This window comes from Chelon labrosus (genome assembly GCF_963514085.1).
Source record: "Chelon labrosus genome assembly, chromosome: 17".
In the NCBI taxonomy this organism is placed as follows: domain Eukaryota; kingdom Metazoa; phylum Chordata; class Actinopteri; order Mugiliformes; family Mugilidae; genus Chelon; species Chelon labrosus.
The window spans coordinates 5109235-5136757 of NC_140350.1; the positions used below are offsets into that span (position 1 = coordinate 5109235).

General features: G+C 41.9%; 1 protein-coding gene across 1 annotated transcript in view; it reads right to left on the reverse strand.

Annotated features, from left to right (window-relative positions):
* Positions 1 to 3068: 3068 nt before the first annotated feature.
* The window catches only part of LOC311502726 (roundabout homolog 2-like), a 72955-nt gene continuing 48500 nt past the window's right edge, over positions 3069 to 27523 (reverse strand). Inside the window, exons 10-27 of the mRNA XM_084565079.1 lie at positions 24832 to 25037; positions 23082 to 23163; positions 22793 to 22958; positions 22144 to 22310; positions 21946 to 22067; positions 20206 to 20437; positions 14763 to 14887; positions 14507 to 14678; positions 13401 to 13577; positions 12279 to 12305; positions 12091 to 12130; positions 10444 to 10571; positions 9517 to 9789; positions 8516 to 8678; positions 7899 to 8156; positions 6912 to 7108; positions 3629 to 3790; positions 3069 to 3505 (exon numbers count right to left, since the gene is read on the reverse strand). Of these exons, the coding sequence (XP_084421205.1) occupies positions 3243 to 3505; positions 3629 to 3790; positions 6912 to 7108; positions 7899 to 8156; positions 8516 to 8678; positions 9517 to 9789; positions 10444 to 10571; positions 12091 to 12130; positions 12279 to 12305; positions 13401 to 13577; positions 14507 to 14678; positions 14763 to 14887; positions 20206 to 20437; positions 21946 to 22067; positions 22144 to 22310; positions 22793 to 22958; positions 23082 to 23163; positions 24832 to 25037 (2960 nt within the window). The 3' untranslated portion in view covers positions 3069 to 3242. The remainder of the gene's footprint in view (positions 3506 to 3628; positions 3791 to 6911; positions 7109 to 7898; positions 8157 to 8515; positions 8679 to 9516; positions 9790 to 10443; positions 10572 to 12090; positions 12131 to 12278; positions 12306 to 13400; positions 13578 to 14506; positions 14679 to 14762; positions 14888 to 20205; positions 20438 to 21945; positions 22068 to 22143; positions 22311 to 22792; positions 22959 to 23081; positions 23164 to 24831; positions 25038 to 27523) is intronic.

Sequence of the window (27523 nt, forward strand, 5' to 3'; positions counted from 1 at the left end):
ACAAATGAGACGCAAGTAATCTAAATCAGGGTGAAATCTAAAATCTAATCAAACTGAACCTTCCTGGGTGAATACAACACATCGTGAGGAGAACTCTGGCTCATTTTCACGTACACATTTTATTTTGCATCAAAGGACTGAAAAAACTGCCCTACTACTGTATGTGGCTGTGTATTCCTGAGGGCAAAAACCAATCTGGCATGTAAAGATTCTTCAAAGGGAGAGCCAGTACCAGAACAAGGACCGGAACATAACCATCCGAACGGGTGTAAAGAAGTCGCATTCAGAATCTCATTGGCAGAAAATTCGAAGTGGTCGTTTTTTGTTTTTTTTTCTTTTTTTCTTTTTTACTTTGCAAGAACATCTTTAAATTTGGCATTCAAGTTTATACATCTTCGCAAGATGACAGTGTAAATCCATTCAGCAGTGTAGTACATTACAACAATTGAGAGCAGTATAGTTACTTGGATGTTTAACATCACATATATCTGTCATTAAATCTCGTGTCCCATCTGTCTGCAGGTGACATCAGGACATTTCAATACATCTGTGACTACCACAAATTCCCTTTACTGTCATGTCGTTTGTTTGAATATTGCACTCATTATCATTTCACTGGATGTAGCTGAAAAAGAAACAAATATACAGTATTCATATTCTTTTTGGGAATGGCAGAGAAGTACTTACAGTATTTTCCTGTGTCTTTGCTTTGGATATCACAACTGATCTGTTGCTGCGTTACCGTAAAAATGGTGCGGTAACTATTCACTGAGAACCACTCTTAGTATAATGCATAATAGGATTCCCAGCAAGAAGTATGAAAACACAGTTATTTTGGCATATTAGTTCCAAGTATTTACCTGTGTTTCTTTCTTTTCTCGTGACTCTCAGCATATTATTTCTTAAAACAATTACAGCACAGCCGGGTATATAGCTTCTGTTTGTGTTGTGTTTAACATAGACGCTCCTCTTTGCCATTATGATTCTCCTCCTCAGCTCAGCTGACAATGAGTTTGTGCTTATTTTCACCAAAAAAAAAAAAAAAAAAAAAAAACGCTCTGTGCAAAGTACAACAAGCTTCATCAAAATAAGCTAACGTTTTGAGCATTATTGAAAAAAATGATTCACAGTAATAAATCACAAAAGAGACAACATCGGGTTTGGCTTGCATAGCGAAGCAAAAAAAAAAAAAAAAGAGAAATACATTTAAAAAACATATTTACAAATGATGCAAGTCCTTTTTTCATTTTTCAATTTTTAGTCAGTGTGTTTCTCTTCTTCACCTCCACCGTGGGAACTCTTGTACACCATGTGACAGAAAATAGAAGCGGACATATAACATACTGTTTACTCTTTTGAAGGGGGGGAGGGGATGAAAATTAACACTGTGAGAGTGGTGTCTGTGTCTGTACATGACATTTACAGCTCTGCATTTTCTACCGCACAAGTTCGTCTCTTTGCCTCTCCGCTCTGTCTGCTCTCCGTCTTCTAAACATCATTCGGTGTCACTCGCAGAGAGAGAATCTCATGGCGCTTTATAAACAAGGTGTCCTGGGACAGGCAGCAACTGCAGTGGATGATGCTTCACATAGACTCTGAAAAAGAGGCAGGCAGACACAGCAACCATGTAAGACGGGACTAACAATGAACACTTCATCCTCAATATCAATGTTTTTTTCTTTTTTTTAACCCATCAAACTGTATCTGAACTAGGTGAGATAAAAGGCCACAACTGTAAAAGTAAGAAACAAGAACACACATAAGGAAACTGAATAAAAATAAATTAAAAGCACAAAAGAAGAACATGTTTTGTTTTGTTTTTTCCCAGAACTATACACGAGTCTACTCTGTAAGCCAGCCCAACTTAGCCTGACCACATTTTATTTTTGCCGCAGTAGGTCGCTCTAGAGTTTCTAGAGCAAAGACCTGCTGGGCCAATCAAATCGTTTGCAACGCAATTATGTGATGACCTAAAAGTGGGGCTATTCCGGCCTACGAGAATACTCTGTGTGATTAAAACATCCACACTTTACCATTTCTCGTTTTGCCGCTTCGCTTCTTCAGCCCTGACACAAAGCTCCCATGTGTTTCTACAGTGCTACCAAGCAATTGGACAGTTGCGTCTGAAGGGACAGGTAAATGAAAGAGAGGCCCAACAAGTGATATGATTTTAAACTAATCTCTTTTTCAAAACTGGCAAACATAATAAAAGGAACGAGTCATCTTCATTTTTATTTTTATTGGTTATTATACTAATTTAATTTCAACAGTTTTCATAACATAACTGAATACATTAAACTAATTGGACTAATAATAATGTGCTATGTCAAATGGCCACAGCATGTGTGACACAGGGGTTACTGCCAACTATGTTCTGTTGCTATGGATCTTATTTTCATGCAGTAATGCATTATTTTTAGCCTGGGATAGCCAGACTCAGTTCTTATCAGACTAGGACTCTGGATTTCATTATGAGACGCGTTTCAAGTGAAAAAATGTGTCCGCAAGCAATTGGATAGTCTTACAACGGCACATATGTTGCTGTTACCTTTCTGCCCATCACTGTATAAAGCCCACCCAAACAATTTGATTTGGAGGCACAAGGGAGAGATACGCGGCAGATCTTTGACATATTCTTTTGCCGGAGAGACCTCAGACCTCTAACTTTCTGTTGTGGGCAGGGGAAGACTGATTGGCTAGGATAGCTTCTCTTAAGGGCAAGTCAAGCCATTGAGACTTATTAGAGAGCTACACCACGGAGGGTAAGATAACTTAAAAGGAATCGTCTCCGCATGGTTCTACTCATTTCACAGTATGCACTCATTAAGCAGTGTTCTCAGTTGGTTCTCTCGTTTGAGTTTGCGTTCTTTCATCTGCCAATCAAAATCAATTAACGTTGCTTAAGCAAACTGAGCGTGCCATTCTTGCAACCAGACGACCGTGCTGAGGCAGGTTTGCCATGTTGTCAGACAACAGTGTCTTTCAGTGATGGAAATTTGATAGTAGTGTACTTCTGAAATCAGGAGAAAACTCCAGCATGGCTGTACAATGTAAAATGTATTTAGAAATGCTCAATGTCAGTGTCAACTTTCAATCTGTGGAAACATCTAGAAGATTGACACTGCCTGGTTTAAACTGGGGATTTTCAGCGTTATTACCTATTTCAACAGAAGCCTGCATTTGCCGTATCAGATTCCTCCACTGAGTGTAATTTGCACACTGATACATCCTCATGAGGATTATTACTTACAGTGTTCCCTTTTCTCTGTGCAGTTTGTGGAAGGATGCCCATTGTGGGAGGGTTCTGTGCCAGGTCTCTTGTGGGAACCCCTACTCAGGGTGGCCCTGCCGGATGATGTTGTGCCACTCCAGGAAGCCATATGCTGCCTCTCCAGCGTCGACACGGTCACCATGCACTCCTCAGAGGGGTCTGAGGCTGCAGCTGCCCACGAGCTGTGCATGTGGGCACCCATGCTGTGCAGGGACTTTATAGCCGGTGTGTGGGCTATTGAGTGGATGGTGGAGGAGGGTGTTTGGCAGAGGATACAAAACGAGACATCATCAAATAGGCCCTTCTCATTGAATTCACTATAAAAGTGAATTCTTTGCGAAACTAGTCCAAACTTACCGTCTGTGTTGGTGTCTCTTCGTCTGGGAAGAGTTCCAACCTTCTCTGTCTGAGGTTTGTGGCCAGTAAGTGGTGCCCTCTTGTGTCCAAGGCTATGTGTGCCCTGTGCTCCGTGGTCTGCTGTGCCAAAGCTGTCTGAGTGACACTGCTGGGAACCCTTACCTAAAAGCATCAATGAGATTAAGGTTGTGCTAATGACTCCCAAACAAGTATTTGCTCACATACAGCAGATCGGGCCAGGCATTAGATATGGATGTACAGAATCAGATGGAACCAAAACATAGACAGGTTTATAGGTCTGATTAATTTCTATTAAGTGTATCGTGTAAAGCTTGTGCCCAATGTTCTTGTCTACATGTGAAATGTCCTCCATAGATCCAACTTGGTTATTGTTTAACCAGAGAGCCTAGTTTCTTTTCTTTCTTGAACCAAGATATAAAGAATTAGTCCAAAGAAATACAGCATGTATTAACTGATGTGCCACTTAAAACAACACTCCATAAATGTAACGTGGCACCCTCTGTGGAAATACTGCCACCACAGTGACAGTATTCATGTTTTGATCTACCGGACTGAAGATATTCTCTCAGTCTGCCTGAGCGAACCTCAAAAATAACGACTTACAACATGTGACAGCTAAATACGAGATGATAAAATGTTTGCATTGCTAATGTTGGTAAATATTTTTAGTCTCGCCGACCCGTATTTTCCCCCTGCAGAGGCTTATTAAAAATACTGAAAACACATATTCTCAATGCACAAGGCGATCTTAACCTAACAAACAATGGAGTCTAAAAACGGTGCGGTTCTGTCCCCGTGGGAAAAGCCATCAAGCTTCTCTCTAAAGAAGTGCTCTGATGACAGGAACCTATTTATAAATGCATCAAACCTTAAATGTTAGATGTGTTTCTTTGCAGCAGAGCCCTACTAAAGCTGTTAAAATATTATATGTTGTGGCTTTGATGTCGATCCGAGAATGACTTCAAGTAACAGCCTGAATACATCTTTGAAGAGGAATAGTTATAAAAAGGGTCCCCAAGACTAAGACTATTTGAATATATGAAACTTTTACTTTTGGCCAAATACAGTTTGTGCTTCACCTTTGAGTGTCAATCACTGTCCCTGGTGGCTACATAAACATGTTCCTGATTTACTATGTAATATACTAAATGACTAGACTAGCAGGGGCTTGCATGCCTGTGATTAAATAGTCTATTGTGTGCCTTGTTCTTTGTTCTGTGTTGCATGTCTATAGGTGATAGTTCAGACAGACAGTTTTCAGCCTCAGTGGCCCAAACCCTGTTGGCAGACAGAATGTTGCTGTTGGGCAAATCAGCTGAACCTCGGATTAGTTTAAAAAAAAAGAGAGAGAGAAAAGAACTGTGTTTTGGAAAATCCACTGAAAAGTGTTTTTTTCCCCATTATTTAATAATGTTTGTGCCTGATGACTAAAAGGCTCGGTTAGTGAAAGATAATGATTCAAATTGTTAGTCAGTCAGTCACCAAAAGTCAGTCGTTACTCTCCAAGCACTTACTTACTGTCATACGACATAAAAACATACACTTGCATTGGCAATGGTTCAATTGTGTACCGCAGAGTGGAGTTGTCTTATACGGTAAGCCTAACCCTGTCTACATTTTATTTTTACATAAATAAATGATTTATGATAAAAACATATTTCCCTTGACTGGACTGAATATATTTGAGCTGCACAGGGAGTAATATCTAAGTCTAAATCTGCTTATTTTCCACCACTATAAGTGATGAGCGGGGGCCTTTTATTAAATACATCCTTAGATAAGCACCCTTATTCTTAAATCCACCTGGCTTTTGAGCTTGGAAGCCATCCCAAACTTTACTAGCCCATAAAATTTTTGCAGCAGAAAGTTGGTCTGGATTCACTCCATTTGGAACTACACCTATCAGGCATAACATTATGACCACCTTCCTAATATTGTGTAGGTCTCTCTTGTGCCTCCAAAACAGTTGTGACTCATCAGAGAATGGACATGGATCTTCTGAGGGTGTCCTGTGGTGTCTGGCAACAGAATGTTGTTAGTGGGGGCCTTTGGGTCCTATGGGTTGAGAGGAGGAGCCTCTGTGGACCATCCCACAGATACTTGATCAGTTTGGGATCTAGTGAATTTTGAGGCCAGGTCAACACCTTGTGCTGTTCTTCATGTTTTTTGAGTTGTTCCTAAAGTGTTTTTGTGTATGTTCCTGTGTCAGGCTGCATCCTGCTGGGGATGGCTGCTGCCATCAAGGAGTGTCATTGCTATGAGGTGGGGGTGTCTGGTCTGGTCTAGGTGGGTGCTGCATATCTAGGTAACATCCACATGAATGCCAGGTCCAAAAATTTCCCGGCAGAACATTGAACTGTCACAAGATGGTCAATCTTGTTATTTACTTCACTTGTCAGTGTGCAGACATATATTTGTTTCAGTGCCATCTTCCGAGTTTGGATCCAGAGTCTGAGCGGTGCTGTCCGAGAGTGGAGCTACTTTATTGACCCACCCACACCTCTGCTAGACTAACTGGCAATGCCATATGCTCTACTTCCAAAGAACTTCACTTATTATTTATTTATCTATTTATTTATTTATTTTCCTACTCTCATGGTCCAGCGTGACCACTTTGCAGAGTGGCTGTCATTGGCAACTGTAAACCATCATGATGTCACATCCTGTTTTTATAGCGTCAAATAACAATCTTCTCAGAAAAACAGACACTTGAGTATGCATCAGCATTAACTTAACTACCTAAAATGACAGAAATCATCCTTGAGAAAATAATTATTTGATTTGGACTTTAGTGTTTTAGTTAGGCCCAAATCCCATCCACTAACATGGAGGAGATGGACCTTATGACCTACACTGCAGCCAGTCACCAGGGGGAGCTCCACATGCTTTGGCTTCACTTTTGAGGAGCTGTCATGGTATCTGTTTTTTTTTTTACAGTCTATGCGTCAGGCTCGTGCTTTGAATAAGAACATATCAAATGTAAGCTTAAAAACTGTGACATAGACCATGTTCACCATGTAACTAATAAATGTTCTGTTGCAAAGATTAATGTTGGTAATTAATAGAATATGGACATTTATCCTCGTCCATATTGCTCATCCATATTTATCTGCAAATGCACTGGCCAAATTTCTCATGAGTACAATATTTTGAGCAGAAATGATACGCAAGGACAGCTGATTTTAAGCATGCCTTCACCGTGTCGGTGACCCAATGTTCTACCTGTTTAAAAGCAACAACTTCAGTTCATTTAAAAACATACCTGAGCCCTCGAGGTTATCCACACTGTGACCGGGAGTGTATTCAAAGCCACACAAGTTCTTTGACACCACAGCATATCTCTCATCTTCCTCCTCTTCGTCTTCTTCAGAGAGGAGGGTTGCACCTAAGTCAGAGCCCAGTGTGCTGGACATGAAGTCCACTGGGGTGTTGGACACACTGGGACTGCTCTTCATATGCCTAATCAAATGTGGGGAAATATTGAATATTAATAAACAAAGTACATTTTTGAAAACGCAATGAAGGTCATATAACGGGCAGCAAAAATACTGCAAAACAGTTATTGGCAAGCGGAATCAGTGCATATTCAGAAGGGTGCAGATGCAATGTGCAGAGACGATGAATGCCTGCAGTGATTTCACTGATTACTTTCTCGGTGCTGGTGTGTGTTGTGCTCACATAATGGAGTTGTAATTGGACTGGATAAAGGATATCTGGATGGGCAGGGCTGTCACCAACATGCCTGTTATCTCCCGCACAGCTGTCCTCCATGATGGCTCACATCCCTCCATAGAGGAGATGCATGCATAATTACCAACTCTATTTACTGATGTCAGAACAGCATGTAAGACTAAACCCGGTCATTACCCTCCAGCACGTGTCGCCACTGACTTGTCAAGTTTTCCAATGCTCCATCAAAGGTGTAATCAATGGAGAGATGTTTTTATCGCTCGCAAGACACATGGAGAGCAGGTTTGGGCTGACACATGTAAATACCGGCATTACAAGATGCTCAAACACTGGCCATTGATATGCAAAACCCAAACTATCAGCAGAATGAAATGAATAAAAATTACAGGTGTCTCTCCAACTGTGCAAAGCAAACATCTGAATGAAATTGCAATGCCTGCAAACAATATAAGGCTTTCAAAATTATCCGATAGTCACGCAGACCTTTTCTTTTCACCAAAACAAAAATATAGAAAGTAGTCTTAAAATGTAGTTTACTGGAAAATTAAATGAGCTTTACCATGCCTGCTTGGCAACCTCATACTGATAGGCTCTGGTGAGCTCATCCAAGTGGGCCTGCAGAATGGACTGCATTTCTTCATGATGGGCAGAGCTGAGCGAGGACGACGAGGGCTGGCTGAAGGGAGCTGATGCCGGCGAAGAGGATCTTCCTCTGAGAGGAGGAGTGGGACCTCTCTCATCCTGTACCTCATTGTCCAAATTCTGGTGGCGGTAGGTCTGGACAGAGATGGGTGGAGCCCAGCTGTTGCTGTCATAACTGGCATGTGGACAAAAGGTTTTTATGTTATTCATCACGCTGACTTTGGGAAACAGCCAGTTGTATATCTATGCTGAAGACTGGAAAATATGATTCACTTCAACTAATCACGTCAAATAATGTTAGTTTTGTCAAAATGCATCTTAAACTGACGTAAATTATTGTTTTTTTTACTTTCCCAGAAGGAAAATTACATATCTAAGCTCCCTGAATACACACTTTTGTGTACACGTGCATGCTTTGGCAAAGATGCAGGACATTGTGGCCTCTATTTTTTGCATGCGTTTCCTCTATCGACGCGTGCTTCATGTGTTTGTGTGTTCCAGGGCAGAGATTGATGAGATATGAACGTATCTTACCCTCCTCCGTGGTTCTCCTGGGGGTAACGGTCAAGGTCAACCTCCGTACCAGGGAGCGGGTGCATGGGTGGTGGAGGCAGGGGCATGTTAGCCCAGCATGTCCCATTTGATTTAGAGGTTTTTGTCCCACCCTTCACCTTCTTTTTCTTCCCAACCTTTGCACCTGGAGGGTAGGAAAAGAGGGAAAGGAGATGCTCAGCTTTCTCTACACTAAGAAATCCCTGTATACTCCACACACACAATATTATTCTACACTGAGCTCATGCGCATATACAGCACTGCTTTGAAAGCTATCTTCCATCTTTCCCTTCCATCTGAACTTTTTCAAACCTGTCCCCGACACAATGTTCATTATTTCTCTTTTTTGTGTGTGTGTGTGTGCTGACAAGCGCGTTAGGACTTTTTCTAAATGTTGACATTTCTCAAAGAGGCATCAAAAACCTGCGGCAAACCACTTTAAGTTGCTTCCATACAGCTTCCCCACTTGCTCCGCTTTATCTCCGGTGAGCCTGACATTTAGCTGAACACACAGCCCATTGTGCACAGCTACAAAAGTAAAGACAAAAATGCCTCTGCGACTTTACTAAATGTATATAAGCTAAATAAATAACCGGGAACACAGAGGGATTTTCTGCCATCGCTAATCAAATTAACCCAAAGAAATGCGTCACGATTGTGTGACATTTCTGGGCTAGATAAGCTCCCAGGGTAGAATTGTGATGAAGACAGAAGAGTAATTAAGAACATTATCCTAAGGGCCTATTTGGAGTGAATATGTAAATAAATTCCCTCCTTTGTATTTTGCTCTTTCCTGGTTTAGCTTGTAGTGATTTCACGGAGAAAAGAGAAAAAAATTGCAAAAATGCTGTACTGCTACAGTCTATAGAGACCAAACATTCACAAGAGTGCTAACAGCACACCACAAGAGAAAAAAATAAATAAATTGAGATCTTGCTTCTTTTTTTATTTTTTTATTTTTTTGTTTAAATCATGGCACGTACCACTGCCAGGGCGTCTGTCAGTTAGTGAGTAGCCCAGGTTTGCTATTTCCTGCTGGGCCTGGAGTGAAGCCTTCCAGCGGGGATCTGGCCTGTCCACAGCCAGCTCGTGGAAGCTGTTGGACTGGAGTATCTGAGTGGTGGCGTAGGGGGTGGGCTGACTGCCTCGCGCTGGGCTGCTGTAGCCTGCCTTCCCCATGAAGTCAATACTGCTATAGATGGCACCATCAGACAGCATGGTGCCCGTTTTCTCCACGGCTGCAGACGGCAATACATCTGAGACAAAGGAGAATGAAGACAGAGAGAGGAGGCAAATGGAAAAGGCATCATGGAGAGATACGCTGACATGAAGTTAACGATCTTTAAGGTCATTAACACTCCCTGCTGCTCTGGCACTCTGTATTAGTTAAATACAGGTCTCAAATGGACTTGATATGAATGAAAGTGATTATCAACAACCGTAATTAGCATGCAACACTCTGTGGGAGCCGAGTGGAGTGTTCACAAGAGGGCTACTCATACAGGGCTAACCTTCAGCTCTACTATCTTGCTCACATAAAGCCTGCAGCTCACCAGGGTTCCATTGAACTTTTAGAACATACAAACGCACAATGCAAACCCATGTACTTGAACTACCTATCTTGCACAACCTCAAAAAAATGCACAATGGCAGCTCATGACAACGGAATACAGGCAAAAAGTACATCCTTATGCAAGTATAAGCAAAATATCAGGCTTGTCAAATCCAATTAGTAAAATACAGCCCTCAAAGGGGTTTTTAATTTGCGTGTGTGTTTAGCTGATTTCTGTGTGTGTGCTTGTTTGTGATGTCCTGTCACTACGCTTCCCAAAGGATGAATGTCAAAACTGTCCAACGAGGCAATGCTAAAACCGTGTTCTTCATCACCCCAGCCTGTTTATGTTTCTTACCTCCTCGACCAAAGTTGCTGCCGCCCTTTGGACTCCCCAAGCCCCCGTTAGCTGGGAGGCTCGTCGAAGGCCAGGAGTCGGCCAACCAGGGGAGGCCGGGATCGCCCGCTTTCAACAGCCCCGGACGGCTGCGAGAGGAACGCCAGACAAAGGGGTTGGAGGAGGCGTGGGGTTGTGGGGAGAACAGAGAACCAGTGATTGTTAAATATTCAGCCTACCCCGTAACGGTATTGCTGATTTTCTTCCTGCTGCATCAACAACAAATTGATGTGAAAACTCATTCAGCATATTCTCGCCCGTGGAGCAGCCGAGCACGCGGGCAACAATAAACAACAGAGAGACATAAAATGGCAAGTCTATAAATCAGACTCCTGCCTCCCCTTAACTCTACCACCACTAACTCTCCCTGGAGGAACAAGGCAGGCCTAAACACACACTAAATCCACTTTAGAGCCTTAGCACAACAGAAATTTACATTTTAAATTGAGAATCATGGACAGCCTCTGGCAGATCAGCTACACTGCTGCACTGTCTCCATAGCAACAGAGACAGCAAAAGCCCATTAGGTGGTTTAGGGGAGCTACCATGTCATTTTGTCTTTGTGAAATACAACGGTCATGAATACGGCATTTGACTTCAAGGTAAGAAAGTTGTGGGCAGCAAAAATTTACAGCTTCTTCATATTAGCTGCTTTAAAAATTCAAATGATTCTGTTTGCACATGTTTGCTTAATGTACAACTACACAGGGAATATTCCGCTGAGCCTGATTTGCCTTGTGCCAGGGGAATTATTCGCCGCTGACTTGGTGATGATGGCTCAAAGGTGTTCAAACAATTACGTCAATAATTTCCATTTTAAACTACACAAGCGGATACATAGATTTACATACATTTTCTCGAAAAGAAAAAAACGCCACGCCAACACCACACACACATTATGTGCGGACAGGCACACTCATGCGCGAAGGTTTGGCAAGAATCAGTTTATTTTTAGCTTATTACGTGCAACATTTGCTCTGGCTGTGGGCTTATCTGCTTGCTTAGCTGTGACAAAAAGCAAAGACGGAGCATGGGGTAATATAAATACAGGAAATCCACTTTCTGAAAAGTAAATTCACCTCTTTCTCTTGTTGTTTCAGTTACACTTTGATATTCAGTGGATACAAAAGGTGGGCTTCACTTCACGCATTCTGAGCAGGCATAAAGTTCTCTTGGCCACTCGGGCTGAGCCTCAAGGTCCAGCACTTTGTTCCTCCAACGCCACACACGACCCATGACTGCGTAGTCTAAGCCAAGCCTTTTTAAACAGCACATTCATCACCTCTCCCCTTCTCCCACGACCTCTCGCTGCCAGCAACCTCAGACGAACTGAGAGAGAGCCAGTGAATAAAGCAGCTGCCCACCTGCATTAATTGCTAGCACTCACTTCAAAGGAGTGATTAATGAGTTCATCAAGTGAACACCAGTGCAAATCATACACGGATACAGTATGAATAAGCGGTGGGGGGACATGTATGCAAATTCCATTCATCACAAGAGAACTCTTCATTTCAGGTTTGACAATGGGCTCGTGTCAGTGAGACCGTGCATTGCACTGCGTGGAGCTGAAATGTCAGCGGGAAAGCATTAGCTGTAGGGGTTTCTCACCTTCCGTTTCTGATCAGGCCTCTGTCTCTTTGGAAAGTAACTTGCAGGGGGGAAAAAAGAGGGAAAGAGAAAGAATTAAACTGCGGTTTAGTCTCATAGCGTGCGCTCAGTGTGAACGGCCGATGCAGTATTGGTGCAGAGAATACGTGCGGCTAAATTGCTGTGGTATTTTTTACGTAAACACATACCTGCTCGAGTGAAGGTGAAGGACTGAACTGCAAATCAGAAGGAGAGAGAGGATGTGAATATTGAAGGTTTCAGAAATCACAAGAATAGATGTTAAAAAAAAATAACATGAAACATGAGTGTAAAAATATAGATCGAGCGCTTTCATTTTTGCTTTGTTTGTTAATCCATCACTGATGATATGTCAGCATTTGGCAGATTTTGATGAAACACAGCAATTCATCTAAAACAGCATTCAAGCATTTTCTGCAATATTCTGATTGCCCTGAGGGGATAAGTTCCACTGAAGGTGACACTTTTAACCTTTATATATATATATATACATATATTTTTATATGTTTTGCCCTGGAGCGTTCACTACTTCCTCATCATAATTTTAATTATTCATCTCCTCCAAAAACATATTTTGGGGCATGGGGTTTGTATTAAAAATAAGCAAAAGGAACACTGAAACGTACTCATATGAAGTAATATTTATTATTTAAACGTTACTTGTAAAAATGTTTAACATTTAAGCCAAAATCAAACTATTTTATATTAATGTTCACTGTGAAGCAACAACAACACTAAAATGGAAATGTGGTGTTTTGGAATCCAACTCCCTCAGTGTGTTTTGAGGGAAGGGATCAGAGAAGCAGCACTCAATCATATAAATCCCTATTGAATTAGGAAATCACCGCGCCCGCGTCCTGACAATGAAAGCTGCTATGCACATTATGATAATTGCACAGAGCTATATGCTTGATTCACAGTGGGGGTAAAAGAATATTCTATAGCTAAACCTAGACGTACCTCATATTAATGTGCAAACAACACCAGCCATAGCCCGATAATGGAAGGGGATGTTAAATTACTTATCTCGCATGAATGTATTAGAGTGTTGAGGTGTGGTGCTGATGGAACTCAGCACAGTTGATGCACATCACTGCACAGTGAATTAAAGTAAATAGGGCCTATTTCCATCTGCGCTGAATATATTTCCTTTGTTCTGCATTTTAGCCACCTCAAATGGAGTCACATCTGTGATGACAACAGCTTCCACTGGAGAAAGACCTACTGCGCTTTGAGATCCTGTGCTGATGCAGAACCATGTAAATTGATTTTGTTTTATTTTTGGTTTTTACCTGCATAGTTGCTGAGTCCCTTCCTCTTTTTTCTCCTCCAGTACAGCCAGGCACTGAAACCCATGAGGACAATCCAGCAGGCCCCTCCCAAACCTGCGATGAAGGCCGGCTGCTTCACCACGTCAGAAATGCTATTGTTGCCCTCCGATCCTGTTATTACGTCCCTCAGTTCTGCACCTGGAGACACCACACACACACACACACCCACACACACACGGGAAAGGAACAAATGAAATATCTGGAGGTCAGTTTAAGCACATACAAATGAACAAAAGATTGTATTTCTAGAATATAATCTTTCACAAAAAGTGAGTCAGGTGAATATAATCAGACGACATGCATCTTATTGTACAGTATCTCAAACATCAGGACGCAGGGACTCATGGACCTCTGGGACAGGCTGAAGATTAGACCGTGAATAAATGAAAAAAATAAAATAAGACACACTGTGGCAAAAGAAAAAAAAACAAATAAAAAAAGCACCAGTGCATCCAATACAGAGTTAATCAATTCAGCAGTGCACTTATCAACTTGAGCTTCAAGACATGAGATTGACAGAGCAGCTCTGACAGACTTTGATTTTCTGTTGCGGCTACTGTGCTGTGAAATTAGATTCACAGTCTCCAGCAGGAACCACCCCCCCTCGTCATTAGGCTTCGGTCCACAGGCCTGTTTCCCTTTCTCTGGGCGTTAGGGGTGTTATTATATATCAGTCAAAAGTCACAGATGAAGAGCATCTGGCCTGGGCTTCCATATTGATTCTGGGCTTATATACTCTGGGCATCCTTTAGCTATTTCATAAGATGTGATAAGCTCCTACAAAAACACTGACTACTTTGTTAGCACCAGCTGCCCACATATTGAAGAGGATTATTGATATGGCTAACGGTACTTGGCACAGTGTTACCAGACACTTCACTTAATGAACCGCTATTGATTTCTCCATAGACGTGCACGTTGTAAAGCGCAATCTTCTTTCTTCAAGTGCGATAAATTGATAAATCATCTTTCCAGACGCCCCCCCCCAATCTCGTGGTGGAGACCTGGGTCGCCCATTATGAGGTCATTTCATTTGACTCCAGGTTTGCCGTGTGTGAGTGGATTACCCAAGATGATGAGCTGGGGTTTGCTCTTGACCCCCACCCCCGCGCTGGTGCCTGCAGCCACCTCCACGCGGTACTGCACTCCCGTCTGCAGACCCCCGACTACCACTGAACGGATGGTTGCATCCACAGACTTATTGACGTGAAAGCGGGTTTCGTTGGCCAAACACCAGATCTGACAGAGACGGACAGGGCAGACAGAATAGGGTGTAAGTTTGTACATGAGTAAAATATTCAGTCTGGGGGAGGCCGGGCCCACCTTGTACTCCTGGATGATGCCGTTCTGTTGGTCGGAGGGAGGCGGGTCCCATGACACGCTGATGGATGTGCTGTTATTGCTTCCCACTGTCAACACTGTCACTTGCTGTGGCGGCGCACTGGGGGCTGACGGGTCAAGAGGAATAAAAAGATTATAGAAACACATACATAAGGTAAAATAATTAAATTACTTATTATTTATAAAAGAAAAAGGAGCGTCTCATGTTTTTTTATCGTGTTAAAGAGGGATTTGTCTCACTCTCTAACTCAATTCATATTCATAGAGGAACCCTTATAACAAGGCATTTTCCAAGCCAGCCTGGCAGATGGCAAACGCAGAACTTCATCTCAGTTTCCTATCTTAATGGTGTCATTCTTTTTGTGTAGCTGGAATGGACTGGGACAAAACAAACAAACAAAAGCAGCACAATCCTTCCCTTACAGTAAGTGGAAAATTCCAATATCCTAATGGCACCAGTAGTTATACCCAGCAAGCATTTGAGGATCAAATCTGTGCTTTTATAATTACACAAACGATAACCATTCCAAGCAGATCAGCAAGTTTAGATGTGAGTGGAAGTTCCCGCGCCAAGAAAAAAAATAAAACGAGATGGTGTGCCGCCACAAATGTGGAGCCTCGCCGTGCCAAATTCAAACTCCCTTTTTTAATAGGTCATATTTTAAATGGCACCAAGCTGTCCGGATGACCTGCACAGACAGGGACTGCAGGCAGCAAACAGCATGTCTATTCAACAGACCAAATCATCGCCTCACTGAATAGACGAGTTCGGGGCACATAGTTTCTCACGATTCCCATTAAAACTATCATTACGTTCTGACTGAGTGCATGAAATAGCCACTCTGAACCCAATTAAGGAGCTGCAAAATAATAACGCAAACTGCAGTGGATCCGTGTAAGCAAGGCACCGAATTCCAAAGCCGCACAGAGAAAGGCCGAGGCAGGTGGGCCATTGTCTTGGCCAAAGAGCAACATGGGTACTGTGAGTTAAACTCTGCAGATGGACGGTTCAGAAAAAGCTTGGCAAGAAGTGCAAAGTGTCTCACAGAGGTAACAGCTAGGTAGACACTCCATTTATTGGCAAATACGACACAAGGCTATATAAGAAGTATAAAACACAGTGACCTCTGGCAGTTTTTTTGACATCTGGACACATCAACATCTGGCCCAAATCACACAGTTATTTTCACACTGTTTTGAGTTGGAGAGATGAAAAAAGCTCTCCTAAATGATCTGGCTTGTACTTTACAGAGAGCTTCTAAAGAGATGTGGCATGTCTGCAAAATACTTGACGGCCTGGCAGAACAAAGGAATTAAATGATCCATATGAGATGCAATTTATTTTTATTAAATTTGAGAAATTAACTCAACCCAGTTTGAGGATATCTATATTCAGCCATTTAGACGGCATTAGCTTTCCGAAGCAATTACCGTTAAATGGACTCACACAGACGCACTGTCCCAATATTGAGACGTCTCCACTGTTCAGAAAGCAAAATGACTTGTTTAATGACAGGGGCAGCCGAATATAAAAGCTACGGTATAATGTTACGCCTGTGAGATATGTTAATGATGAGATGCAATCTGGCACTGACACAAAAAAAATCTTTGATTAAAATGAGAATCAATCAGTAGAAATGCAGGTAGGCTGTAGTGGAAGGAAGGGGTTGCAAACAAATGCAGCTCTCTGGCTGATCGTTTCTAAGCAATGAATCATATTTGTATGCCTAATTCCGCAAACTCAAATCATAATCATGAATCTCTCGAAGGGAAAACAAACAATAACAACCGTTGGAACCCAGGCCTTTTTGAGTTTAGAAATCCTCAGTCAGGAACGCTTTATGTTTATCTGTTGTCTTTTGTCTTTTCGATTTAAGCCTCTGAAAAAAAAAAAAAAAAAGGGCTGTTCATGAACACAAAGCTGTTCACGAGGCCAGCTGCAATACCCAGATGTTGGACTTTTGCATTAGCACATGAACACAGAATAATGCTGAGCTGTCTACCAGTTGTTGGTTGTTGTTGTTTTTTTTTTTCAATAAAGAAAAAAACAAAACTTGCAACTGGCACTAAAAATCTCATATTAATTTGTGGTTTAAGAGATTATTTCCAATGTTGTTTAGCTCCTTCTGTCATTCTGGACATAATACTGCTGGGATCCATCCAGAATGCTGCTACGTTCACCTCACAGAAGGCAGCAGTAAGTAAAGAATAGCAGAGTGTACCATAAAACAGTAGTGACCACTAAAATATGCTTTCTTTTAGTCCAAGGCCACCCATGGTTCCCGCTATGATCATGACCTCCTGTTTTCCAGATGTGATTTGAGTGGTGCTGCATCAGAAAACATATTGAGCTTTGCTGGTCAGTTAAAGGTTTACATTAAGGGAAGAAAGGAACCATTAAGAGTAGTTCTGCAAGAACAATCCCTGAGGATGAATAATGGCTCCAATACCAGGAATGAGTCAGGATAACATTACTATAAATGGTTACAACTGCAGGAAAAGCCAACGTAGTATATTCTTTATATTCACGTGACTAATATTGATATTAAGACTGACGAACACTCTAGCTAAAGAGCCATTTAATGCAATTAACGCTCCAATGTCTGCGGAAACATTTTAGTTTTTAATCAGAGCTGCAATTAAAAAAAAGTCACTTAAGCTGCTTAATGCTCTGCTATACAGGATATGAAATAGTAAACATAACCTGATATGCAAATTCATGAATAAATTAAGCTAATGAATTCATATCTATGTCAAACATTTCTATGTCAACAAATCTGTAATGTAAAATAAAATGGACGTAGTGGTACCAGGGAGCACTATTCCATATAGCATGGTCTCATCTTTTCTTTTGACTAGCCCTCCAGCCGGTCTTACACGTGACATCAATTTATTCTGATCTCCAGATTATACCTTCACCACATTGTATTTTCCTTTGATTTGGCTTCAGCTGCAGTGGTGGGAAGTCAGAGGATCCTATAGATGATAGCGACTGCGACAGAAGTTACTGCCTCTCATCAAGAACTCCCTAAAGGATTCTCAGTCACTTCATCATTCAGGTTTTGCGTTTTCCGATAGAAGACGCTTGGTGTTTCGACATCAAAAACCCTCTGGTGGGGCTTCATAAAGGCTGTGGAACATTCACAATCTTACTTTGACGGATACCAAGTACTTTGTCACAATTCTGCAGTGTGGCACATTTCCGAGCTCAAGTGAACTGGTGGGTGAGGCCAATATCTTCAGCACCATGATGTCATACTTCCAGGATCCCAGGTAACTAGCGCATGTTCGCCAGTCCACAAAGATCTCCAGCGATCCTGTGTGGCCATTTTAATTGGCTCCGGTGAGCCGAGCTCCTCTTTCTCCAGTAGTTGTATCCTCTGGTCTTAGGCCATCCTAGGAGGGTGCAGTGTGATCATCGACATCAAACACCAATGGTTTGAGCTTCCTTCGTATTACATTAATGGGCTCAGCATGGCTTGAAGTCAGTGCACCCGGATGCATCTTAGTCTGCTGAATGCAAAGCTTCAGTGCATAGTTACCTCAATCCCACCACAAGCACCATTCACTAGCGCAGACTTGAGCTTTCAATTACCTCTCTGCTCAGTTGATGATGGATCTTTTGCACAGAGAATGTAGTAATGCTGTGATCTTCATAAGACTTTTAGTTGCCTGTATTTTGGCTCTAGCTAGTAAAGCCTCCTGGAAAAATCTAGTAAACGGACGTTCGGTTGGGATTGTCTAGCTACTTACAAAGTCTTAGCTATAGCCAGCAAATCCACGTGACTGTAATGCAAACGCCGTCATTTGAAAAAGATGAAGCGGTGATTTCAGCACTTTGTGATGTTGATTTGGAAAAGTTAGGATTATTATAAAGCCTGCAGAAACTCAACAATAGCCTGGATGTTAACCAAAATCTGCAATTCCCAAAACTTGTCTTTCTTAGCCGTCTGACTTTCCAAGATGCAAAAAGGAGCTGATGAACACGTTTTTCTGAAGCCAGGATTTTCCATAAAGACCCCATCAGAGACCAAACTGAGGGTCAATGGATATGTCAGATTTTCAAATTAAAAGTACCAAACTACTCCTTCTAAATAGAATCATGGAACACCAACCAGAACCTGATAAAGAGGCTGTATAGAAGCCACAACTTTTCAAAGGAGGTTTAGTTCCTGACACTCAAAGGACTTTGTGTATGCTGTATTTTTTCAAAATAAAAGCACACAACTACTTACAGTAAGTAAAGACTTAACAAAGCTGGAGTTTCAAGATAAAACATTCCAAATGTTAAAAGCAGCTCATGTGACAGTTAACACATATTCATACTACATGAAACGGCAGCAGCAGCATTGGCACATTCAAAATTTCCGCCCGAATTTTCTAGTTATGAAGTTAAAGTTTCAGACAAAACTAACATGCGGACCATGTAATGTTTTTTTGGGTTTTTTTTCTTGGTGAAAGCTTTTATGAAGTTGAGTCATTGGTTGTCGATTCAACTATGACCCACCCATGCATGCTTGCTTTTTTCTCTGTTGATTTAGAGTCACTTTTCAGCCACTTACAGCGCCGTCATAACATCTCTACCCAAAACGTGTCACCCCTATTCACACCTTCAGAGCTCAGATTCAGTCCAGCAGGGTAATCCACAACACATCCTCTATTTCAGGTTAATACTGGGTTGTTAACAGGCCTCAGTCATATGGGACATGTGACACAGATGTAACATAACGTCACCAATCACTCCTTTGGATAAGTGATAAACTGTCTCCAAGAAAACTAAAAAACATCTAGTTTCCGTTGTTTTTACTGAGTTTTAGACATGTAAACAAATAGTGAATTAGCTATTAGAATGCAGAGATGTGTAATAGAGATGTATAGAGATTAATTTGCGGCACAAACCCAATAAGAATCAGCAGCTAATCAACTGACCCACGTAAGAGGAGGACGAAGAGAACACCGAGAAACATTATCACACATAAAGCTCATTGGTGTGTGTGCGTTGGCATAGGAGGGTCATATCATGCACATCTTAATAGAAACATGGCAGCAGGGGTGCACGGAGGAGCAGGGAGAGAGAGGGCTGAGCTTATGTCAAAGGAGACAGTATGTGCCCTCCCCCTCAGCCCACCAACCCTCAGAGCCCCGGAGTTGTCACAGAACCCCACTGCGCTGTCTGGGAAACCTGTTTTCACACACTGGGGACATGGCACTGCACCAGTGTGGGTGTGTGGGTGGGTGTACTTGAAATGCCATTATCTATTACTATCTAGCCATGAAGCCATTACTAGAGGCAACTAAATATAAAAGTAGGTGGAAGCATTTACACGAGAGCATCTGCTCATGCATTAGTAACTATGTCTTATTCTTTTCTAAGTCGACAGAGGAGTCGACTTTTGTCAGAAATGTGAATTAATTGGTGGCTTACCTTCCTCCATGGTGCGCGCTGTCATGGATTCACTGTCTGCACCCTGGAATTCATTGAAATATGGGCGCACTTTAATCTCATAGACGATGCCTTTCTTCAGACCAGAGAGAGTTATGTCCCTCTCTGAGGCAACCTTCAGGTCCTGTATCTGCCAAGGCCCTGGGGAGGGCAGCCCTGATGTTTGCCGGTACAGAACACGGTAGCCTTGAATAAACTGGGATGGATTCTCCACCTGAGAGGAGAGGAGAAGGGAGAGAATGAGTCGTATGTTGATGATGTGGGAGGTGTTATACATCAGCATGTAAACTGCTCTGGATCAGCATTCAGCCTGTGCACTCTGTCAGAGACAACGCATGATTAGTTAGTCATACAGTTTAATTTGAAGTGGAAAAGCAAGAAACCACATGGCGGGAGTCGTAGCGTATTTACCAAGTCTGCACAGTTCCCCACCGTGTAAGAGAACATCAACACATTCTGGGCTCAAAATATTGGATCAAAACATCCCCTTTCGCCATTCCTTTTTATTTTCACTGGTACATTTCGGGATCAGGGTAAAATATGTAACAGATACCGCACATAGCAACGGCTTGTTAACAGGGTTGGAAGCAAGAAAAAGCTTTTACAAGTGATATGAAGCAGCTGTTTATCATCAGACCAGTCCAAACACATTAAGATGGATCTCCTCTTCTTTTTCTCTTTCTCCGGAGCCTCAGTGAGTATGCCCTTAACAAAATGATTTCTGCCTCTAAAAGCCTCATAAACAGCAGAAGCAGCACCAAACTCTTCTTTCCTTTCATACTTTTAAATGTATTTATATGGCTGAGGATGTGAATCTTAATAGTTTTTTGCTCACTTTACAACTGTCATAGAAGACATTTGCAAGTTAGTGACAACCTGTGGTATAGTTGCTGCACTGAGACTCCCAAATCTTCCTTTTTTTAAATATTAACTCAACCATCACTAGCTAGCGAATGTAGTCTCAGATATTACCCTGATAACTAGAAAACCAGGCGAATGTTGCTGAATGTCTTCTTATCCAATTAAAGTCGACTGAAATCCAAAATGAGAAATGTAAATTGGTGCAACTGTTCCCTCTGGGCACCAAAGGGTTTTGAAAATTGTCTCAATTCTAGCCATGTCAATAAACCACTTTAAAAAAGAAACTTTTGCAGGTAATGAATGACTGTTCTTCCCACAAATGGACCCTAGTCAAATAATGTCTATGGGCCCATTCAGACCGACCACAAACACTGTTTATCCTGTCACTGTGTCAGTCTAAAAGCTGTATTACAGTACATGGTCGTCATACTGACAAGCATGAAATAGCACACTAGTGTGAGACCATCCCAGGTATGTTATTAACCTACAGCAGCGGGCAGTAGGGACACCTTGCCACCAGACAGAAATAACATTTCCCAGATAAAAGCGTTCGCTGCAAACTGCTTCCAGAAGTGACACATGTAGCACCTAATGGTGATGTATTCGTCCTGAACAGAAACATTAGTCTTGATTCCTGCATCACCTCAAACCAATCTAAATGGATGCGGTAGCAGCTGTTTGGACTCTGAATGTGTATCCATCCCATCAGGTTCACTCTGTGCGTGTGCCAACTAATCCGAAACGCAGTGACGTGCCAAGTATAAAGTTCTCAAACAAGCTTAGGCCCAATTTGTTTCAATCCTCTGAAGGTAGCACAACTACTGCAACTTTTTTATTTTTTCAGATGTTGTGAGTACTCACCGTCCACGTGACCTGCACTGAAGTGGAGCTAAGGACTACAGGATTATGCATGTTGACCACCACATCCCCCAGCTCCTTCTGCACACGACGGTGGTCGACTCCCTGAGCTGTGGGACTAATGTCTGAAACAGAAATACAGAATCTGAATAGTGATTCTTATCACCAATAATCGATTACAGTCCTATCTAATTTCTGTACCTTGAGTCCGGACAGGCTCAGACATTGGGCTTGGGTCCCCGAGCCCTTGAGCATTGACCGCCCTGATGATGAACAGATAGACTGTATTGGGTCGAAGGTCCTTGACTGTGAACTCGGTAGTTTTCACATGGTCTGCCACTGTCTGCCAGCTGTTACTCACTGACTGGCTGTAAAAAGAATAACTCTCATTAGTTCTGAACCATCTTTTCATTGCTACAGAAAAATAAATGTAGCTGTGCGCCGAGAGACTGGAAGCCAAAATGACTTTTCACGCAGAAATGACATGCCATAATCACTAGTGAAATCTTTTAAAATACTTCCTGTCATCATAAAAAAGAACGATTTGTCCAACAATTGTGAGACGAAGCGGGGAAAAAAGCTAAATAAAAAAATAAAAAAAATCATGTGTGTCAATCAAATTCTGCTTCAAACTGTCTGTCTTTTGCCAAATGGTTTTCAGTCAAATTTAAATACCAGTGCAATTTTTCACTCTTGTAAAATGAATTGTCCTTCTGCGAGAGACAAGTCACCCAGAATATTGTGCTTGGAACTGGCTTGCTTGAATGCCCACAGAAGCACCCACATCTGTTATTGCCATGAAAGTTCGGGGTCACTAAATGTTGCTTGAGGCCATAGGTCACAGACGTACCCGAAAGCCTCTATGACATAGGAGGACACTGGGGAGCCAGCCTCTGGCCCCGGTTCCCATGACAACGAGATACTGCTCTTGGTAACATCAGTGACCTCTGGCTTGGAGGGAGGCCCTGGGAGGGCAGTAGCGTTGTGAGACATGAAGTCCACGAGGTCAGTGGAGTCTGAGGAAACGGGAGAGACAAAATTAATAGCCTCAAAAGCAAAGGAAATATCTGGCACTGTTATGCTTGATGTGCATAAAATTGTGTGAATCTTTCATATGAATGATTTCTGCCGAAGCACACCTTTAACATCCAAGTAGGCGCTCCACGATGTTTCCCCACTGGAGCTTGTGGCAACACACGTATACAAACCTGAGTCCGACAGCTAAGAAAGACAGATTATGGTATTATCATTCAGATTCAATCAAGCACGCATTTAATCTGCAACGTGATGATTTTGCTGCTCTCTGACTTTTAACAGAAACCAGATTCACCCCTAAAACTCTACTCAAATTCAAGCCCCTTTGACCAGCAAAGATTTCTTGTCATCCAAATCACAAATAATACAGCTTTCCGACTGCGCTCAGTTTCTGTGTTCGACTGAATCTAGTAGCCTTTGTCACTCTGATCCCTGATGGTTTCTACAAGCTCTTACGTCAGTCTGGGCTTTTGAAGGAGGTTTGCAGCTAGTAGTACAGTAAAAATGCATTAACCTCCACTGGCCTGCATTTGGCTCGAGAAAAGCCAGAGAGTGGATGAGAGGAAACTTTAATACTGGCCAATGAAAAAGAAAAAAAAAAACAGATCCCAGTAAAAGCTCACATTAATTTTCTTAATTGATTTCCTTCAATAATAGTCACAAGCCATTCCCGGAGCCATCAACATTATCATCACCAGTGCTGACACAGGAAACAGGAGATATGACAATGTATATTTATAAAGGCAATGACTTGGGAAGCACTGACAACCATTTTATCTCTCAAGGGAAGCAGGAGGGTGACATAGGGAGAGCACTCTGACACCGTGACAGGACGCTGTATATTGCAGATGCTCCATTATATCACCCCCTTTGGACTCTTCTCCCTGGTTCTTGTCCTTGAGTCCTTGAGTCTAACTGCCGCCTCAGAGATACGGACTAAATAGCACCGTTTAACGACTTACAAAAATCAATACCCGCTATTCATCTTTTAAAAGCAACCTGACTGCACTTGTCCATTTGAATTACATTCAGCTGACATCATCTGGCAGATGAGTGAATTTCTCTTTATTCTTTCGCATGCAACACAGGATATGATGGTCAAACACAAACAACTCTTGAGTCTTTGTTGTAGTTTGTTTAGTTGTGAACAGTTAACTAAAAGTTTAGAGACACTTAATAAATTCTCTCATACCTTGCAGGTTTGTAGGAAGGGAAATGGGTGCAGAATCATTATTTGCAGGTGCAAACATACAGGAAATGAAACTGATATGGTGCTAAGCAGATAACTTGGGGGTAAGAGTGTTTCTCAAAGATTAATTAACAATTCTTTGTTTTTAATAATTAATCCCCAGGACGTGATAATTCCATTTCAAGCCATAGCTCCAAGTACGACTTCAGGTAGGATAAAATGGAAAGGATGCTTTGTCAGACATGCTCTGCTCCTTGGCAGAATCCATGTTGTATTAAAGAATCAGTCAGATGGAAAGATCATTTTGGTTGATTGCCTCTTAGTATCGTGTGCATGTTTGCCCATCATTTGTATTAAGATGATTGCTCCAAGATAATTGCCAAGATCTGGGAACACAGCAACTTGTGTTAAAACAAGAAAAAAAAAGAAAAAAAAGAAACAAAGTGGCACCACCTCCATGAAACTATACTATTTTACAAGTTTAAACAATGCCGGCTTGTTTACAACATGACTGACATCAGACTTCTAATTATCTTTTCTCTTGACTTCATTACAGCTGAGCTTGTTCTGGCTAATGCTACTTGCTATATGCTACATGCTACATGCTGCATGTACAATTCTAATTCCTTTTTGCACGTACTTGCCTCCTCTCGACTATAACCCACCTTGGTACTCTGGATCTGAAGGCTGCCATGCTCCAGCAGAGAAAACCGCGAGTCCTTCCCGAGCAGACTGGCCCCATTCTTTCGCCAAGTGACCGTGGGCTCTGGGTCCCCTGATGCCTGACACCTAAGCAGGGACACGCCTCCCAACGCCTGGGTTTGGTTGGACGGGCCCTGCCGGATGATAGGTGGTGGGCGGTCCTTCAGGGCTAAAGACAACAATCGAGACACAGGTGTTATTCCTAGCATCGTAATTTAGATGTCATGGTCTTGGGATAAAACAATGAATCTCTTTTCTAACTCGCTGCCAGATTTGCGAGGCAAAAAAAAAACAAAAAACATGACCTTCTCCCAGGTGTTAATTTGTGATTGCAATAATTACATTAGTGGTTGCAGGCCCAAGATGCTAGGGTTCAATCTGATGGATTTGTTGTGAGAGGAAGTGACTGTTTTGTGAGCTTTTTCCACAGTAGGGCGGTGTGCTCATGGCACTGCATCACACCTTTGAGCTTTAATTACTAGGTGAGGATTAACGATGCTTCACCCGTGGTGCTAATTACCATACCTTCTTTATAACACCTCTCTACACATTCATGCCTGTCCTCTCTCTTCCTTCTGTGACCCATGCTTGCGCCTCCTCCCTCACACACACACACACACACAGCAAACTAAACTCCGAATTAGCATGCCCAGCAGAACAACAATACATCTCTTTAAAGCTTTTTAGAGCATGTTATATCATCCAGAAAACAGCCTCTGCACTCTGAAACAGTAATTTCTGGAGTGTTGAATCTCTCTAGGCCTTGTAACTACCCCTCGCTTCCAATTTCCTCGCTGCTGCTCTCCACTGTTATCAGGTCGGTCTCCATTCACACAAGTGTTTACAGCAGGCTCCCCATGCCTTATCTTTCATCACACCCCCTTCAGCACAATGAGCAATACAGCAGCTCAAGCAGAATAGCAGAAAAATCAGGTACAACTAGGTGCAACACAGTGTACAGTAAGCAGAAGCACTTGTGATGTGCCAGTTATTATAGAGGCTGAATTGTTTGCATTTATATGACACTTTCAACATAATCTCCATTGTGCTGTTGACAATCACCAAGAGGGATTTGACTGATAAGAAAGTGTCATGAATATATAATAAGTGCTCCCCCAATCAGTGTTTCATGGGGAGCTGACATTATTACTTCTTTCAGGTGAACATAAGATTAGTCGATGTATTCACTAAGGAAAGACAGGCTTCATTTGCAGGAAAATATTATATCTACCGTACAGAAAGCTGTCACCATCCCAGGTGATTATGGAACAAACTAAATATCATATTGCTGTTCCTGATTTAGATGTTGTTTTGTAAGAAATGCAATCGCACTGTCCAGCTTTAGTAACAAAGGTAATAATGGAATGTTGCTTTTCATGGTTCTTAAAGGGAGAACAGTCACTATTTTTATGCCCGCTGTGGAGTGAATTTGAACACTGACGTTCGAGATCGCGGTTTGCATTCTTTGATCCAGCATCGCAGCAGGAGGCATCATTTGATTCTAGGGATCCTTAGCGTCTGAAGAAATCAGTCAGAGATGGGTTTAAATACATTTTTGATATAAAATCCTTTCCCTGCATACGCCTGAAATATGGCTCTGAAAAGCAGTTTGGATTCACTCCGTTTACAATGGTTTCTAATGGTGACCCAGTTTCACATGTCAATAGAAAATTGTCAGACCACTTCTGCAGCATCTCAGCGTTCTGTCTGAATGTGCTTGCTGCCTTCAAGTGACATGTTGTTTACCACTGTCACGAGAAAAAGCCATATGGACACCAGACTCTTCACGAGTTGTGACGTGCTTGCTGCCGTTTTCAAAAATGGGGGACATGAAGTGTAAATTAGTATGGTGTAATTAAGTTGTATGGTGTTTCCTTCCTAATCTTATAATATGTCGGCATATCTGTTTATTGTGTATTTGGATTTTTTACATTAAGGTAGGCTTTCAGCTCATGTAACCACATGGCACACATTTTGTGCACACGGTCCTCAATGTTGTAACCACAACTTCACTTGAAGGCAGCATCAGTGAATGTCAAACTGCTTTCAGCACAAATAGTAATATACATTAAGTTAGGGGTCAACAACACAGCGCCCGCGGTCACCTAGTTGTCCGCAGGGACCACGTGAGTCGCCCGCAGGGCATGTTCTAAAAATAGCACTTGGTCTCCTCTAAAAATTGTATTTAATTGTGTGCTTTTTATATCAATAACACTTGCATTACTGTAGAGCTGAACATGGCGTTATTTAATATAACATTATATATATATTTTTATGTTTTATGTATATATGAACTCTGACCTCGTCTCCTGTCAAAGTTCAATATCACGTGTAAGACTGTGGCAACGGAAAAGCGGCACAATGTGGAGAGACACTTCAGTTCAGTACTGTCTCACTAGCTTCCATGCTAACTGCTAACTCCCCGTCTGGCAGCGCACGACGGGCAGAAAAAGCCTATGAGTTAAAGACAATGTTTTTACATGAGGCCGGTGTAGAAGTCAAAATCTGTAAGTGAAGCATAATTTAGCAAAACGGATGTTTTTAGTGAAACACCATGGTGCCGTTAAAATCAATTATTGAACTAAAATGTGAAAAATTTGTTCAAAAAGTGTAACAGATGTCATTTTTTGTTAAAATGCTACAGATTTGTACAAA